Source organism: Rattus norvegicus, chromosome 7 (genome assembly GCF_036323735.1).
Source record: "Rattus norvegicus strain BN/NHsdMcwi chromosome 7, GRCr8, whole genome shotgun sequence".
NCBI lineage: Eukaryota > Metazoa > Chordata > Mammalia > Rodentia > Muridae > Rattus > Rattus norvegicus.
This window is the reverse complement of record NC_086025.1, coordinates 83,988,604-84,007,977: the sequence shown is the minus strand read 5'-3', so window position 1 is coordinate 84,007,977 and position 19,374 is coordinate 83,988,604. Positions and strand designations below refer to the sequence as shown.

The 19,374-nt window shown below is 37.9% G+C and overlaps 1 protein-coding gene across 9 annotated transcripts in view; it reads left to right on the top strand.

The window, feature by feature from the left end:
- Positions 1-19,374, top strand: part of Trps1 (transcriptional repressor GATA binding 1) — a 226,489-nt gene that overhangs the window by 24,632 nt on the left and 182,483 nt on the right. For 8 of the 9 annotated variants that reach the window (XM_039078765.2, XM_039078762.2, XM_063263244.1 and 5 more), the window contains one exon: positions 17,454-18,382. In XM_039078765.2, coding sequence (XP_038934693.1) covers positions 17,456-18,382 — 927 coding nt within the window. In that variant the 5' untranslated portion in view covers positions 17,454-17,455. Of the gene's footprint in view, positions 1-6,185; positions 13,756-17,453; positions 18,383-19,374 lie in introns of those variants that run through there. The other variant, XM_039078764.2, reaches the window with a different exon arrangement.

Here is a 19,374-nt window from a genome sequence, read left to right as displayed (position 1 = left end):
CCCAACCCAGAGTCAGATAGATGAACTGAGTTTCTTTAAACAGTGCCATTGTTCCAGAATGCTTATGTGATCCCAGATGCTTGGATACGTCTGTAATTCTCTTTGTCAGACTCTGTGGGCAAAGTTATAAATGTGTAAATGTCAGGACCTGAATTTGAGTTGCCAGAGTCCCTGGAATGCTGGATGCGGTAGGACACACATCTACACTCCTTGCACTTGTACAAAATCTGGGAGACGGAGCCAAGAGAATCCTCAGAAGCTCATGGGCTAGCTAACTTGGTGTGCACAGCCTTGAACAAGAAATTCTGTCTCCAGTAAAGTAGACGCTAAGGACGTACATCAGAGACTGTCCTCTCACCTCCACATGACCCATGGCCCATGTATGTACACCATGTAAGCTCGTGCAACCAAAATCACATTGCTTTTGCTCAATATGTGTACATTTCTTTGTGTCCATGAGCATCCTGCATGTGTGTTTCCTCAAGAAGAACCCATTATTCCAAAGTTGTTATTATTATTACCTCAAGCTTGAGTGCAATGCTGTGTGTGTGTGTGTGTGTGTGTGTGTGTGTGTGTGTGTGTGTGTGACAGGCATTGTTGTCTTGCATGTGAAGGCCCCTTAATGCCATAAGATTTCACAAGCTAACATGTTCTTTTCATTTTGCCCATGTCTTTGGCTCTCCCTGAAGGAGTTGGAAGAATTAATTTGTGATGGTCATAGAGGACTAACCTCTGCTAAAAGTAACCTGATTCGGGGATGATCCTGTTTGAAAAGAAACTCCCCTTGTTGGTTAGCAATGGGAGATGTATGCATTGGTGTAAAGTAAAAAGTTTAGATGAACCTCTGGTTTCTCGGTAGGAAGTCTACTGTATAGATCTTGCCTGGAAATAAAGAGACCTCCAGTCCATATGGTAAGTGCTGATTTCATGGAAAAGAACATATTAGTAGACTTATCCCTGAGATTTTGCCCTGTTCTAATTCAGCTGCCAGATTTTGTACAAGTGCAAGGAGTGCAGATGTGTCTACTAACTACCACATCCAGAATTCCAGGAACTCTGGCAACTCAAATGAGACATTCCTGTCACATTTTACCTTTCCCCCTTCACTGTGTATGTCATGTCATTGTAGTTTATTGTTATTATTTACTATTCTCTTACTTTTAGAAACTCTTCAGCGGGTTTGTGTTTCTAGGGTGACTGTTAGCCTTACTGAAATGCAAACTCCTTCTGTAGTTGCCTTTAGAATCACAGCCATTTGTCAATGGTTGTCAAGGCAACTCTTTGTTTTAAACACGACCCTTCCTTGGTATATGTTTATAATGGGCAGTTACCCTGTTTTTCCACGTCTGTATCTCTGGTCACCCTCGCTGTCTTCTCCCAGCACCCTGCGTAATTCCACATGAAGATAATACTCCCTCTGAAGTGTCTCTAATACCACTCTCCACATTAAGTTGTTGTTTTTGTGGTTGAAGAAATAGATCTGATAATAATAATAGCAAACAGGTAGTGCTCAGCATTGGCATTCTGAGGGATTTATTGTTTGTGTTGCTCCTTTTGCTCTTGTCATGTCTTGTGCTGAATTGTAGCTTAGGTGTTTACTGTGAGCTTTGCTTCTCTGACAAAGCCGGCCAGCTCTCTTAGAAAGGCATATTTTTGTCTTAGAACTAAGAACATTATGGATATCATAAATGTATAGTTTATGGGTGAATAAACTCACTGGTAAATTTGAAGTGTAAAGTGTTTTGCCCATTAGTACACTGTAGATAAGATATTTGATGCTGCTCTTTTCGGCTCTCTTTCTCCTCCTCCCACTCTTCCCTGCCCTCTCCTTCCTTCTGTCTTCCTTTTCTTTTCTTTTTGAACCATGAATACCTCTTGGCTCATGTCATGGACAACAAAAAAGATATATTGGAAATTAAATGTGTTATTTTGTTTTTCAGGACAAGAATACTAAATTTTAGAAAGACAGCAATCCAACATAGTCAACTACAAACATTCATATTTATAAATTGTTGTTTTTCTCTTCAAATGTTTGCCATGATAATTATGTAGATCTTGTATTTGTAACTAAGAAAATAGATATTCCATATGGAATGTTCACATAACAATTTGTGAATATGAATGATTATGTGAGTATACATGATAGATTAGTTCTCAATAATACTTTTCAGGGGAATAGGGTTTTTCTACAGAGATCGTTTTCCTCCTTGGTTTCATGAAGTTTTAACCTAAACTTGCAACACTTCTCAGATCTTTAAGAAGTTGATCTATTTTAGATGTGGGCTTTTCTATCTCCTCTCCCTGAATCCCGCGGTCCCATCTTTGCCTTGGACAGCTACTGCTGTCTTTCACCTGCAGGTACCTTTATCCTAGGACCACTTTCTTGGTAGACCAAACATGGATCTGGTACCCTATTTTCTGGCTTTTTTCTCTTTCTAGCCTAGAAGCTCAATGAGAGATTTTTTGATGTCTGCTTTGCAGGTCTCACTCGACTCACGCGACACATGATTGGCCCTTAAAAAGCCGTGTTCTCTGAACACATGTGATGTTAATTTGGCAGTGAACTCTAGCCTCAGTTATCAAAGCATCTGGATAGTCCAAAAGTCCGTTTTGGAATATTTACCCATGACATAGGAGTGAAAACTAAGTGGAGATCATGCCAAGCGATACTTTTGACCTATGTTTCTAAAAAAAAAAAAATCCAGATATTACTATTGAATCATTTGCATTTGTTCACAAATGTACACAATCTTGGACATTTTGACATGTTGAACTACTTTATTATTTAGTTACTGACGCGAATATTAAAACAGTATTTCCTCAAGTAGTGCTTCTAGTCATTAGAATACATTCCAGGTAGAGCTTGTTTGAACTTGTTAGGACCTTCTAACATATTTCTCGTTTCCTTCCACTCATGTGTTAGGCTATGAGCGTTTGCCTGCCTGGTCCAGCTCTTCTTGCACCTCATCCTGGTCCACAGGGATGGGATGTAGAGATGGTTGCTTAGCTGACTCTAATCTTTCACTATTTCTCTCTTCCTTAAGGAACCTTGTTGGCACTAAATTATGTTTTAAAAGTTGCAACCAATTCTCTATGAAAAATGTGATTGCATTGCACATTGTATAGCACTCACAAAACAAAGTAGTTAAGTATGGCCCTTTTATTTGGTCAGATACTACTGCACTTCAGAAACCATTTAATTGAAAATAGAAGCCAAAGTCTGTAGAAAATATTAACTAAGTGGGAGCTTGAAACTAATAGAATTTTACCTATTAACTTTTTTTTCCACACAAAATGAGCAGCCACTCAGCAGCATTTACTTGAGGGAAGGAATACCTTGATTTCCTGTTTTGCACAATTTTGTGGAAAGTCCGTTAGGTAAGGTTAGCACCTGACACATTTCTTCTCAACAACAGCCTTTATTCAGTCTTATAAAGAATCAAAGAATTTAGATGGTGAATTCCCAGAGGAAAACCCACAAGGTTTGAACTGACTGTTTGTCACACATCAGTCCAGTCTTCTAAGATAAACAGGTGGCTGTTACCACTTTTCAGTTGGGTTTTCTCATCTGTAAAGTGGGGTTAATGGATAACTTGTACCGTTTTGCTGAGGGGTAAGTGGGAAAATTCTGTGAGCAGATGAATAAATAATTAGGACATAGTACATGTTTAGTAAATGGTTCTCATCCACTTTAACTTAACTTGTCTCTGCGATATAATTGTATATATAATTGCATATTTGTATAATTGCATATTATATCATCATGATGATTTGCATTTAATAACTATAGAGGAGTCTTCCCTTGACTCCTCCTAGCATCCTTGATGACAAGGACGTTTTCTCTTTTCTCCCTGTTTCAGGCTCTCTGAATATCTTCTCTTCTGTTGTTCTGTTGTTCTCTGCTTACATTTAGTTACACTTTTCCCTCAAACCCCTTCTCTAATTTAAATGTCTCAGGTTGTTCCTGCACTCAGCCCCTTGCCTGCTTCAGTACAGAGAAGCTCCTTGACTGCGCACGGGCCCGAGGCCTCATGGTACCTCTTCAGTGAGGCCTTTGTAGGCGGAGTATCAGAATATAGCCGCTGAAAGATTTCATCTCAACACATCTGTCCGTGCTTTCTGCAGAACAGTTGATGTTTTCCTGGCAGGAAAATAACATCAGCACCAATCACATAGCCACAAAGCACAAGGGTGCTAAGAATTATGACACAATGCATCCACCTGGATGACTGACTTTTCCTGTCAAGAAACATAGTCTCTAGTTTAAGCTACCCATGCCCCATCTTGACCCTGATTTCTTCCCCTAAAAATCAATGCCTGTCCTGACCTCTAACACTATAGTTTGGCTTTGTTTGATTTTGAACCCTACAAGCAGTAATGTACAGCATTTATGAGTATCGTGTGCTTTTACCGGTTCTAAGCCTCTTGTGTTTGTAAGTAATATACTGTACGTAGTTCCTTCATATATTTTTTCAATATAAATTGTATAGTAGAATCACATACTTCACTGTGTTTTCTTACATTATTCATTGCATGGATGTGTATGCCTGCGTATGGTATGTGTTTATGTGTCTTTGAAACTAAACATGGTTTCGTGTCTTTCCAGATGTTTTAAGTTGCTAGGAGTCTGATCTAAACATTTGATGTTTTCCTGTATTCTTTTATGCCCCATGAGTTGTATTTTTAAGCTCTCTTTTGACATATATTTACTTTGTATGTGTGTGTGTGTTCTTGTTTGCGTCTCTGAGGGCATGTGTGTATTTAAATACATGTACAGGACTGTGCACTTGCAGATAGGGGAAAGAGTTAGACATCAGGTGTCTTCCTCAATCCCTATATGCTCCATTAATAAGTAAGTGTCTCTGACTGAACCTGGAGCTCGCTGATGGCTACTGCGCATCAACAGTTCGTTTCACAGACATCTCTTGAGTGCTGGAGAGCAGGTGGGCTGCCTCCTTGCCAGCCAGCGCTTATGTCAGTGCTGGGGATCCAAACTCCGTGTCTTATACTTGCATGGCAAACACTTCCTCAACACGGAGCAGTCTTTCCAGCTTGTGACTCACAGTTTTGAAGAGGAAGTTGAAGTATACATATTTCTCACTACTTACGCATTCACTGCCTTGTACACTTGGATCTTGGGCCATGGTGTGATAGTTGGTTCTTTATCCAGTGTAAATAAAGACAAAATGCTTTGAGTCCGTATGTCTTGATTAGAATGTTATATTGATGAGACAGTTTTAGAACTATCTTCACTTTTATGTATTTATTTTTCAGGGTTCATTAAGACTTAGGGCTTCCTTGAGAAGATAAATAATATGCAGAAATATTTAAGAGGTTTTAAGGCCTACCCATCTAATAACAATATATTTGAGTATACACTTCACCTCATGTTTGTCTCCATGAGAGACATATACTAGTATATATCATATATACTAGAAGTAAAAAAAAAACCCAAAAAACAAAAAACCTCAAATATTCTTTGTCCTGTCTCTCCAGTCATCACTGTCATAGTCTGTCATTGACAATTGTGGAAATGTGCCCCAGTTTTAGATGTGTCCAACCTGCAGTAGGGTGGAAGACCATGGGTGACGAGTAGATACTTATAAATGAGTGTGTACTGATAATCTGAGTAATACATTGCCCATATGAATGGAGATATGCTGATATTTTTAATTAGCAGTAATGTCAGTATTGGCATTTTCTAGTCTAGGTAATTCACAGTCTAGTAGAGAAACATAAATGCATCACCAATTAACAGATAGGAAGGCTGTTGAATGCGATATGTTTGAAATGGCACGTGAACGAGTGCAGAGAAACAATTTCTTTGGTGACTACACTTGAAGACTTGGTAGAGGTCCACTCATGTCATAGACTTTAGTAGTCTGGGTCTCTTAGTGCTGGTGGCTTTAAGGCAACTCCAAAGGCTGGAATAACTTAGTGTCCTCTATGCAGTTATTGCCCCGAGATATGGAGCCAAGAAATATCTTTAATGGCTGCCTTTGTAGACTGCTTCTCTTGTAAATATCGGAAAGGGATACTGCTTTTATATCCACAAATATATATATTTGTCCATTATATATATATGGAGAGAGAGGGGAGAGAGAGAGAGAAAGAGAGAGAGAGACAGAGAGAGAGAGAAACAGAGAGAGAGAGAGAGACATGTACCTTGCATGTACAAATATCTAATGAAAAATATCAGATGTTTATGAAACATATGCTAGTTTAAACTAGTGATATAATAGAGGTTTAGTGTACTGGTCAGGTATGCCCAGTGCTTAGCCTCTGCCTAAGGAAGGGCTTAAACTGTATTGCTTCATCTGTAAAGTGTGCCTACAATATTACCTTACCCAAGACAGCCAATCAAAACTGAAATCAGGTGAGATGGTGTACTTCTGCTCCAATTCCTGGCTCATTTTAGCAATAATGTGGAACATTGAGTCACTAACTACAAATGTTCTGTCAGTGTCTATGGTCACTCAGGATTAGAGGCCTAAAGGGAGTCTGGTTCTGAGTTTTGTTTTCTTCACTCAGTTAGATTTTGGGGAAACAAAGTGTGAAACACCTGAATCTAGAATTATGTAAGTGTTTTTTCCCTTTACTCTGTTATGACAGCTGTCCACATGGAGATGGATGGAGAAAAGAAATGATTAATTAGGGTATAGGTGGAGAAAAATCTTTGCTTAATGTGCATGTGTGTGTGTGTGTGTGTGTGTGTGTGTGTGTGTGTGGCGGGGGAAGGGTGCTGTGTAGGTAGAAGTGTAAATTTACATCAAACTTGAAATGGAAGATTAATTACATTACCTACGTGAAATATTTCATGTGTGAGCTCATTTCTGCTCTAGCTAATTCTGTCCTCTCACCCACATGCAACAAATTACTTCCTTTTTCATGTGTGACTGTGTTAAGTGTTCGGGCCCTGAAGAATCTACATGCACAGTCATTCTTTCAAGTGTGGATCTCAGTATGACTTTAACCCCAATTCAATCTTTGTATTTAAAATTACTTTAAACATTGTTACTTGTTTCAATTAATTCAGTATCATTTTAATCTCTCTCTCTCTCTCTCTCTCTCTCTCTCTCTCTCTCTCTCTCTCTCCTCTCTCTCCCCCTTCCTCATTCCCTCCTTCCCTCCCTCTTGGACCCTTTCTTCTCCTGCCTTTATTTTTTTGTCTCCTATCCATTCTACTGTAACTCGCTTCCCTTTCCCCATATCTCCTCTCTATTTATTTAAATCCTTAGAGGATATACTAATAAGTCACAATTGTAGCAAAGTTCAAAATTCCATGGGAATTCTTCAGGCTATACAAGCTTAGGATAGGGAGTCTACTTGAAGACACTTGATTTACATTATTTCTGCAAGTAAGAATCATCAGCGAGATTAGTATTAATTCATGCTGTAAATGCACGCATTAGCTAAAGGCTGGTTTTCCACCCATGGGCCCAGGCATTGCTATTTTGTTTTTTATTATTAGTCTGGTTAAGTTGGGAACAAGGTAGTTTTCAGAAGCAGGATTAATAACCATGGAGGATTCTGGAGACTATATTCTTTCAAGTACTGGATAATTACAGAATGTAAACACATTTTATTGCAACGTTAAGTCTTTCTCTAATGCCTTATCCATTCCACATTTTGTCAAACATCATGCTGTATTTTCTTAATTTTAATAGAATGAAATTTAAGTTATTTGTACAAGAATGAGAGTAGCTCATAAGTTAGTTCAGCTGCTAGAAGCCCCTCCAAACCTGAGAATCTCAGAACCCACACTAGAGACAAGGATTAACTCTTAAGTGTTACCTTCTGAGTCTACAAATGTAGTGTAGTATGAGTGTGTAAGTGTGTGTGTTTATGCAAATGCTTGTACATACATACTCCATGTATACACATAATGATCATAGAAAACTGGTAAAAGGAATGAGACACATTTAGGATGAATGTTTTAAACTGATCGTTGTCATGGTTTAGCTTTCAGATGTGGGATGGGGGGTTGGTGGAGGGGTTAACCGGAAAGTGGGATATCATTTGAAATGTAAGCGAATGGAATGATTAATAAAAAAAATGGTAACAGCAAAAAAGTTAGATTTCCTAAATGTGAGTATTAATATTGAGCTCAGGATTAACATTGAATTTATACATACTATATAATTAAGAGTATATGACTTCACATTGATATTTTATCTTCTGCTTTTCTCTACTAAGTGTCTGTAGTCCTTCCCGATCACTGATCTTCTAGAAGTTGATTCTATTATATCATATTTTGTTGTGTCTTGAATTTCCTTTAATACTGAGAACTGTTTTAATACTAAAACACAACAATAAAGCTCTTCAAAATCATAAAGAAACTGAAAACATTAAAGTTTCCCTGCCAAGTTAAAGTGGTTACATTATGCATGTTTAAACGTCTAGTTCTGATGTTCCCTGAGCCATGCTGTCTTGAAGCTGTACCTTTTCTGCGTTCAGCAGACCTTTAGCGGGGTCAGTGGTATTCTGTGACATAAAGCCAAATGAGACTGGGAAATTCAGTCCAAATGGGGCAGATGCCATCTTCTGGTCCATGTAAGGTCTCTTCGAGCTCTAATTGCTAATATCCTTGGTGGATATCTGGGAGGTGTGCAGAGTATACAGTTTCAACTCCGCTTAATTTGATCAAGGACTTGTCTTTCATTTCTCTTTTAGAAGTCAGTATCATGAGAAGAACATAAGAGAAGTTTTTTGGGTTTCGTGTCATCTCTGTTTAAACAGACACCCTCTCAAAATCCCAGACAGAACTTAGCTGACTACGGGGTGAACAGAGACAGAATATTCCCATAATATTTTCAAAATTGATTTTCTTTCAAAAATGATTCACATAATGGAAACTTTCTAGGCACAGTCCTCCAATTCTGCACTGATTTTGTGTGTACTTTTATGCAGAGAACTTTAACTTTCTAGATGACAGAGAACTGTGTTTTGTTCCACGTCACTATGCTCTGTTGCTTTCATAAACAGACCTATCTTTAAATAATTGGTTTATTTTATTTCATATGTATCCATGTTCAGTTTACATGTTTGAGGACCAGAGGTCACAAAAGAACATCAAATATCCAGGAACTGAATTACTGATAGCCGTGAGCTGCCATATTGGTACTGGAAACCAAACACAGACCTTCTGCAGGAGCAGTGTGTGTTCTTAACCTCTTCAATCCTGTCCCCTGGTCCACATGGAGATATTTAAAATGGTAGTTTGCATTCAAAGTATAATTGTACTTCAAAAGAGAAAAAATTTCCTCCTCCTTCTGTCCTGTTCTCCTGCGATTTCATCAGAAGGAGAATGATGCTGGGTAAGTGTTTGAACTTCCCAGTGGAGGAACAAAACAACCAGAGAAGACTGAAAAAGAGGAAAGACTTTCCTTCCACATAATGTCAGAAGTGTTAGCATGTGATCACTGGGGCACATGGGGCAACAAAGCTGCCTGCTTTGTGGCCGACAGAAAGCAGAATCAAATAGAGCAGGCAATTTGGAAAGACACAGCCATTCATAGGCAAGACCTCCCTGACTTTCTTCTTACCATGAGGCTAAGACTCTTGTAATTGCTACTGTTCAGTTATAGTTCAGTTATAGATCCTCGTGAATTGATTACACGGACACTAAATAGGATTGTATCTAAAACAAAATAAATATCGTGTCACGGACCTGTTTATTTCAGTACGTGAAAGTTTGTTGCAAGTGCTATATATTGGCTGAGATTAATCTGGCAAGGTAAAGACTGATAGGTTTTAGGAAGCATGGAAGGAAAACATCCATTCTGTTGTGTGGATGTATTATCAAATATTCATGATGGCTGTGCCATTAACTGGTGGACACTTCTGTGGTTCTGTCGTTAGGCCATTTGTCCTGAGATGGGTGCAGGCCTTTTAAACTACTTCCTATTGTATGGTAAGGACGAGCTGGTTTCTAAGTTACTTCTCCGTTTCATGAGGAAGAGCTATTGCACATGATGGCACAAGCGCACTTCCCTTCATCTTGGAGAGAGAAAAGTTGTCGGTCTCTCCTTTATGTACATACAGTATAGTACCTATTGGTATATACAGTACCAGACACACAGTGTCTTGTTAGCATCGATCGTCAGTTTATCTTTAAGTCTTATGTTCAGTTTGGCACTCTTAAAACAACAACAATCAACCAACCAACCAAACAAATAAAAACCACAGTGATGAAATTCTTGCCGTGGCTTCATAGTGCATTGAAAACTGGGCTATCTCCCCACCATGCCCCGACCAGAGTCACCACACTGCATTCTGTATTCTGTGTGTGTGCAGTCACTTTACTTTATCAAGTGGATTAACACTCCTTGGCACTGATTTCTTAAAGGAAACAGCTGTTTATAGCCTGCTATATTAGCGGATTGAATTAGTGATTGAAATGTCCTTTGTTTCATGACAGACTGGAAACATAGTGACTGCAACAAATAAAAATTAAACCGCTTTTAATAAACAAAGGTCATTTCTAGCAAATGCTAGAAAGTAAGGCAAATATTCACACAAAGACAGAGCGTGGCTCTTTTTGTTATCACGGAGATCCAGCTTTCATATAATGTAGTGTTAATTCACTCCGTAGCCATCCTGATAAGTAGATTCACTAATATGCTGTCATAAGGTACTCTTTTGGAACTTGACACCATGATTGGTGCTTTGCCCAAGGACCAGTTGATTTATAAGTTTAGCCAAGAGGTAACGGGCAAAGTTAAGCTTGCTCATGTGCAATTAGTTGGCCAGGGTAATTTGTGGTTCAGCCAGATTAGTTGGTTTACATCAACAGTTTTCACTGTAGACATTTTTGTTTTCTTTGAAAAAAATATTGAAAACCACATGAGTGTGTTACTGTGAGGGAATTATCCCTCTCTGATGTCGATACTCCAAGACACACAGTTGTTCTTTAGTTATTCCACCTAGTGGAAATAATGCATGCTTTAGTGTTTTCCAGATAGGATTTAAAGTCAGATTTCTACCATAAAGCCTTTGGAGACAAAATATAACTGTTTCAAAATTTTCTTCTAAAAACCAAGTAGTGGGTGTAAATTTTTAGTGTGCATGCATAAAGACTCATTTTTACAAACATCATATTTTACTAACTTACCTCGTGATCCCTTTTAACATAGACTAATGGCTTTGCAATGATATATTTAAATTATATGGAACACAGTATGATGAAATGATTGCCTAATGTATATGTGACTCAAAAGTTATCGAATGAGGCCACATAAAGGGTTTGCATTTTATCTCAGGGTGGTTTAGTAGTTCTATTGTCTGAATGATTATTGATTAACTTTGTATTTGGAGGTATGTTACTAGAAGTAATCATTTTATATTTCTTTGATCTGAAGTGATAAGAGATTTATTTTATGGGAGATCTCTGAAGGTGATGGAATTTAAATCTCAAAAGGATTTAAAATCTCCCGAAATCTCTTTAAAAATGTAGGAATGATAAAGCTCCAAAGTCCAAATTAAATAAAAATGAATATTAAAGGACCGGGTTTGACATGGAGCTTATGGAGTTAGAAACTCTCCCTGCCCCTAGCAAAGAGAGTGTTCTACCGTTGAAGTCTTGTCCTAAAATTAGAAGGAATAGAAGACATTTAAACTCCTTCAGTAATGCTTGGGTCTGTGAATTGGATAAACAGTGTCCCTTGCATTTTATAGTTCACTTAAGCAGTCTGATTTTGATCTGTATATGTGGAGTAGACAGGATACAAGTGGTTCCCCATCCCCCCAAACCAATGAGCAGATACATATGTTCCTTAAAGAAGAAACTTCCCGTGTTCATATGGAAGCTATCTAGCTTGCTATAGGTCTGAGACTTGACCTCCCTTTTATTTTGCTATCATTTGCTTAATTCTTTAGATTCTTTGTGGTAGACTTTTGATCAAAAGAAACTTTTTATTCTTCTTTATCTCCTTTTATTTTTTTCATAAAAGCTACAAGAAATGTGTAATTAATAACTTTGTTCTTTATGTTAGTGATACGAGCAAGTATGGTATAAAACATTTTATTATTAATGATTAGAGCATGATGACTTCTTCTTGTGTTTTACTTTGATTTCAAGCACTTGAAAGTTTTATTATCTGGAGAAAAAGAACAAGTCATCTGGTGTTACATATTCTGAAAACCAGAACAGCTACTTGTCCTACAACTTAAACTCAATGGGATTCCAGGCAGAGGTCAGATCACACAGTCCAGTCCCTGAATATTTGCAATGTAGTTGGGAATATAGTTTGCATATGTCTACATGTATATTAATGTATACGTAGGTTCATGCATAAAATGACATTTAGAAAGCTAGTGAAAGAAAAAAAATTTAAATAATCATTTCACTTGATTTTTATATTGTTTTTCTCTTGGAAGTTAAAGCTAATGAAGACAAGCAAATCATGCCTGTGTGTTTGGTTCACAGCTGATGCTGAATGGGGAAGGAAGTCCATCATTGAGTGAAGGACATCTGTGTCCGTGTGTGTTTATGTCTCTCTCTCTCTCTCTCTCTCTCTCTCTCTCTCTCTCTCTCTCTCTCTCTCTCTCTCTCTCTGTGTGTGTGTGTGTGTAATCCTAAGCTAGGAGGGGGTTATCTCAAACCTATTGGTGCTGTAAATCAATCTAAAAGAGACAGGTGACTCGTTCCTACTCTTCCTTTCCTTTTTTTTTTTTTGTTTCTTTTATTTGAGGCCAAGGTAGTTGAGACAACATACAGGTAACATTCTGTACTTCCAAAGTTTCACATTCAATGGAAACTAATCCTAGTTTTCAGCATACTGAATGTGAATTCAGTTTTCTTCAAGTTACTGTAAAAATTGATTTCTCTGGTCAGGCAGTTTGAGTATTGGTTGCATGGATAGTAGGGCTAAGATCATTTAATAAGAGTATGAGTGCATATATCGATGTACATGTGTGTGGGCATGTAAATAGATTCACATATCTGTATTTAAATGTGTATGCACATATATGGCATAGAGATAAGTCATTATTGGTGAATTTCACTGTCCAGATAACAGAAGACTTAATTCTCCTGTTTCTGAGAAGAAGCCACCTGGAGAAAAAGATTCATATCTTACACAGACGATTCTTTTTTATACTTATTTCAATCAGTGAAATGAAGAGTGTTATGTCTTAAACTCTAATGTTAAACGTTTCCACAGCACAAATCTAAGTGATACTATAACACAAAGCCTTATTCTCTTATATTTTCAATAATTGTTAACTGTAAGAATGTTTTTAAGTCTATTGTCCTAATTTAGAATTTAGTGAAATTAGTTGAGGGTAGAACTTAGGAATTTTGCGACAGGTATGTTTCTATCTTAGGACATACTGGGCATACTGTTTAACTGTCTTGGCAGTCAGGTTAGACGACCTAATTAAGAGGGATTTGTGTTTCTGTGTGTTGAAGATGGTGTAGTTATACACAGTGCTTACCGTTCTCTCATTTGTTAATAGTTCTGCTTCTCTCAATTATGCTGAAGTCTTAAATGATCACTTTAGACTCCCTTGGTCCATTTCCCCTCTTAACCTCATTATTTAAAAATCTGCCTTACAGTGGATCTCCTTTAACAAGCATTTTGAATTTATTTGTTCTTTTAGTTTAAAAGAGGACTATTGCTATGGAGTAGAATGAAACATAACTGGTGATGTACCTTCATTCATGTGATTGTCCGTTTTAATGACTTCTAAAGTTCGTCTAGAAAAACCATTGCTGGTGTGAACAAATTTAGATCCCCTCTCTACCCAGCATTGGTAAGTATGACAGTTTAGGGTTGAGAGAGGTTTATGGGTTGAATTATGGCACCCAGATTGCAATATGTTGAAAAGATGATTCTTGTCCTATAATATTTTATATCACATTCCTTCCCTGGCTGTATCGTTAAAAGCAAGGAAGGAAAGGTTTCTGTCCTGTGTCAGCCTGGGCTTTTATTAAAATGTTTTTAGCAGCTCAGGGTGCTAGCATGCTGTCATGTTTTAGGTGTTAGCCATGCAAGCATGTGTAGATTATCTAAGAAGAGGATCCTTTCTCTGTGCTGTTTGTTTTACAAATGTAAGATCATCTCTCAAAACATGTTCGGTGTTCTCTAAGTATCTTCTAAGACAGTTAGCTTCCTGATAGTTGACAAATAGAATCAATACTTGTAGAAAGCACTCGAAAGCCATACCCAGCATTGACATGCTTTATAAAGTCAATGCTGGGTATGATTTTCCAAGTATGTGATCTATTTTTTTTTCAAGAGAAAATGTTCACTGGAAAAGTTCTTGGCACATAGCGAAACATCGTGCAATCTGTTATTTGTCTTAGAGATAATAACTGGCGGGTGGCTATAGTCTTGTGCTATCTAACTTATGACTTGAGAGGGGAGTTTCTTCCACTCAGAAGTATTGCAAATGTGCTTATATTTACATAATATGTCACTCTGAAAAATTATGATGATATTAATTCCAGTAAAAAAAAGTTTTTTCTATATCTACTTCAAAGTATACTCAAATAAATTAACCACATTTTTAAAAAAACAAGCAACTAAAAAGAATATGCCCCTACCCCCCACAGCACAATATAAAACCCAAATGACCTTTCTGATTCTTCTTTGAAGTTTTAGCAGTTTAATGTTCTTTGCGATGTATATTATTAAGGACTCTGTTGAGCTTAAGGCTTCAGTGAGTCATATGCTTTCTGAAGGTTTGTTCCTGGGTGGAAGAAGGAACTAAAATTTGGGCAGATAATAATTTAATTAAATTCACTCTCTCTCTTTTTTTTTAAATCAGGAGCTAATGATGTTGGTAGAGTCATTTTTAAGCTTTGACCCACCCACTACATTTTTCATGATAGTGATAAATCAGCAGAGATCTAAAACGTTTCTTTCTTCTGAAAATATGTCTTTTTATTCCAATATGAATGTATTTAGATCAATTCACTTTCAAGTATTTTATCTTAGTTCTCTTGTCATTTTCCCAATCACGTTGACATTAATATATGGGCATAAACCATTTGTGTTTCATTTTGATAGATGGGTAACCTTCATGAATCAAATTATGATTTCTTCAGACATTCTGTCTTTTCATACAGAATTTTTACAGTTTTGGGCAACCTCATTCACATTACTTCAGTTGCTCCTTGTTAGAATGTAGGTATGCTAAGGAGAAAAGTTGGCATGCAAGTGTTCGGGTTTTTAACCACTTGACCAAAGAAGGACCAAACTGTAGTGAAAAGGGATGAGACAAGTGAAATGTACAAAAAAGTTCAGAATTTTATAAAGAGAGGCAAGAAGCTTGTCCCAAACCAAAATCATTTTATGTGTAGGAACACTCAATACTATGAACTAGAGCATCCTGTCTTCTAGGTCAAGTTTAAATATAAGTGCACAGATATGTATATACACTCATATAAAGGTTTAAATACTTACCCTGTGCTTGTAAATTTATAAACACACACACACACACACACACACACACACACACACACACACACACACACACCCCTCACTGAATTCTACAGTTTACTTCAGAACTCCTGGGCTCAACTGATCCTCTTTCAACATCTCAAATTGCTAGGACCACAAGCACATGCCACTACACTTGGTTTATGATAGCATGACTTTTGCTTACATTTATAGTTTAAATAATGACTAATATTTTAGATTTATATTTTTCCTTAGTTTCCCCCTTGGATAGCTAGCACTAAAATTGCCTTGGAGTCTTTCACATGCCTTCCCAAGGCTACCAGAGCCTCATCTGACAGACAGGCATCTGACAGATACAGGCATCCTTAGACCGTGTCAACAAAAGCAACATTAAAATTTGAACATTACTACAACGTAGTTAACCTGTAACTCAAATTACAAAGAAGGTTTTTAGCTTCTTTTATTTGAGACTTTCATGGACTCATGAACATATTCCTTATTCCTTCCCACAGGTCAATGTGCCCCCGACTAACCCTTTGTCTTGAATCTTTACTCTTTTATCCTGGTTTTGTTATTCCATGAGGGAGCTTATGTGGATATTTGATGAATGATATTATTCGTGTATAAGGAGAACATTGTAGTTTTAAAACTGCTGTCGTACTGTCCTCGACAATACTTACTGAAATGAAGTATCACCTCATCGAGGATTGCTTACACATTAGAACATTTTCTTGTTCATTGATTCATATCGCAACAATTTTGAGTGACTAGCGTTGTTCAGAAGCAATGATCCACCCAGGCCTTTCAAGCTAGTATGGTTCTGCAGCCCATGGAGGAATTGCAGAGAAAACAGCCAAGCCCTGCTATTAATTTGGATTTTCCAGCACATTGGTGGTTTTAGTATAACTTACTTTACTAAACTGGGCCTCGCAGCAGAGCCTGCTAATAATAAAGCTTGTTTTATTAGAAATTAGCATGCAGAAATTTCAGAGAGACATTTTGAGTGATCACTTAGGCAACACTTGATGTTTTTCAGCCTAGAGCTTAAAGAACAAAGACCATAGGGCCCCATTCTCAACTGGCCTTTGTTAATATGGCCTTTGATTTGTGGGAGAATATTTCTCAATATTATTATAGTTCTGCTCACTTTTATCACTTGGGTCTAAGCTTGATTTTAGCTACTGATGTTACTAAGGCCTAAGGAAGGGACAGTAGAGCTGGCGTGGGAAGAAAATCACCAGAAATTGCCAAGACCTTGTCATTTCTGCCTCAGAATGACAGTGACCTGTATCAACTTCCATACTGTTCTGTAGGAGAGAACACACAGGCTTAGTCTATTTCCACAGAGTCCCGGTGAAACCTCGCTTGTTGCTGTAACACACATCAGGTCCTACTCTCAACTTCCAGGATGGTACTTTTAGGTTTTAAAGTACGTCTTGCTAGGGCAGATCAGGAATGTTCATTATCCTCTTTCCTGCTAGTAAGTGGGCAGTTTTCACTCAGTTCCTAACATAGCCGTCTGTTTCGTTTTTGACTTGAATTTGTTTCATTGAAACTGCATTCCATAAAAATGCAACTTAGAAATGATATGTACACGTACATACATTTTCATGGGAGTACACATTTGATATGTTTTGTAAAGTTCAGTGCGTACATGTCTGTTCTATAAACAGCATACATTCGATAACATGTATAAATATGTGTGCTTATCATTGACCATAATTGAAAATAAGGACAATTAATGGAAAATAACATGGGTGGGAATGAATAAAAGTATGGCTCTGAGTCTTTTGATATTCATAGCCTATCTTAAAAGAATATACCAGCTGGCCTTTGTGTTAAACAGTTCCAAATATCAATGATTTGCTTTTGTCTGTTTGTCCCTTTTTCTTTTCCTATCTGAAGCTACTTTTTCCACTCCCTAGAGGAACTATTTTATTGTGTACCTTGGGAGACTTTGAATAGCCTGTCAAATATCCTAGACTGGGCTACCTGTGTGTAATCTTCCAATAACCGTGTACCTTCATTTTCCCTATGTGTTAACAGATATGGTCCGGAAAAAGAACCCCCCTCTGAGAAACGTTGCTAGTGAAGGCGAGGGTCAAACCCTGGAGCCAACAGCTACAGAGAGCAAGGCATCTGGGAAGAACAAAGAATTTTCTGCAGATCAGATGTCAGAAAATACAGATCAGAGTGATGTTGCAGAATTGAACACGAAGGAGGAACACAGCACGCATGGCCAAGAGCCGTCTTCGAGCAGTAAGAAGGACTTGCAAATCTCAGGCCTGAGTGAGAAGGCTGGCTTCAATTATGAAAGCCCCAGTAAGGGAGGGAACCTTGCCTCCTTCCCACATGATGAGGTAACAGACAGAAATATGTTGGCTTTCTCATCTCCAGCTGCTGGGGGAGTCTGCGAGCCCTTGAAGTCTCCTCAAAGAGCAGAGGCAGATGACCCTCAAGATATGGCCTGCACCCCATCAGGGGATTCACTGGAGACAAAGGAAGATCATAAAATGTCACCAAAGGCCACTGAGGAAACAGGGCCAGTGCAGAGTGGTCAAGCCAATTGTCAAGGTTTGAGTCCAGTTTCCGTGGCCTCAAAAAACCCACAAGTGCCTTCAGATGGGGGTGTCAGACTGAGTAAACCCAAAAGTGACTTACTGGTGAGTGACAACCCAGACCCGGCACCTCTGTCTCCAGAGCTTCAGGACTTTAAATGCAATATCTGTGGATACGGTTACTATGGCAATGACCCCACAGATCTGATTAAGCACTTCCGAAAGTATCACTTAGGACTGCATAATCGCACCAGGCAGGATGCTGAGCTGGACAGCAAAATCTTGGCCCTTCATAACATGGTGCAGTTCAGCCATTCCAAAGACTTCCAGAAGGTCAACCGTTCTGTGCTTTCTGGCGTGCTGCAGGATATCAGCTCTTCACGGCCTGCGCTACTAAATGGGACCTATGATGTACAGGTTCGTGTCTTTTCTTGTGATTTCTAGGAAGAGAGAATAGTGATTAGTGATGAGATGTGGATTCCTAGTTTCATGCTTAGAGTAAACGCCCAAGGACAGACACATAGCTTTAAGACCCCATTGAAAAGATGCATGAATATCATCGCTACTCAACTCAAATGTCTATCCAGAGTTTAACTTCCCATTGTGGGTGTTGGGGGGAGTACAAAATTTCCAGTAGAGTTGGGAGAGTCTGTGCATGGAATTAGCTAAGGTTACTGTTTCTTGTTCTACTTCATGGTAGTTAGATCATTTCAGCCTTGCAGCGATGGTAGTGATCTGTGACTGCCCATGGCGATCATTCATTGCCTTGCTCTAGTTCTATTAGGCTTCTTTTTTTTTTTGTACCTTAAATTAGTATTTGGTTTTATACTTAGTCTAATTGGAGTTAAGTAATATCAACTGTGACAGACACACACACACACACACACACACACACACACACACACACACACACATATATTCCTGAAATGTCAAAATCATTACAAGTGAAAATTGAAAATAACATTTTACATTGACTAAAAATTTCAACGAGAACGTAAGTAGTAAGGGGCCCTGAATGACTTCTATGCAAACCAATAAAGCACCCCTTTGGACGTTTAAGGAAAAGGGCAATAATTTATGAAATGTTTACACATTTATTGAAACCCATACACTATTTTATCTACTTTTCTGCCCTCAGTTGAAAGCAAAAATGACATGAAAAAAATACTAAAGCGTAATAATTTAATTTAATAAAACATTGGAGTGCATATAAAAATTCAATGTTTAATTTTAATTTTTGTGATTTTAGCATAGTTGAAACTCACGGCCAGTTTAGCAAAAAGTATTAAGTTTTTGTTACATCATATAAATTGTTATTGTATTATTAGGAGAGGGAGAACACAAAACGTGATAATTACTATTAAACTTATTTATGAACTATTAGATGTACCATAGAACTAATGAGTTCC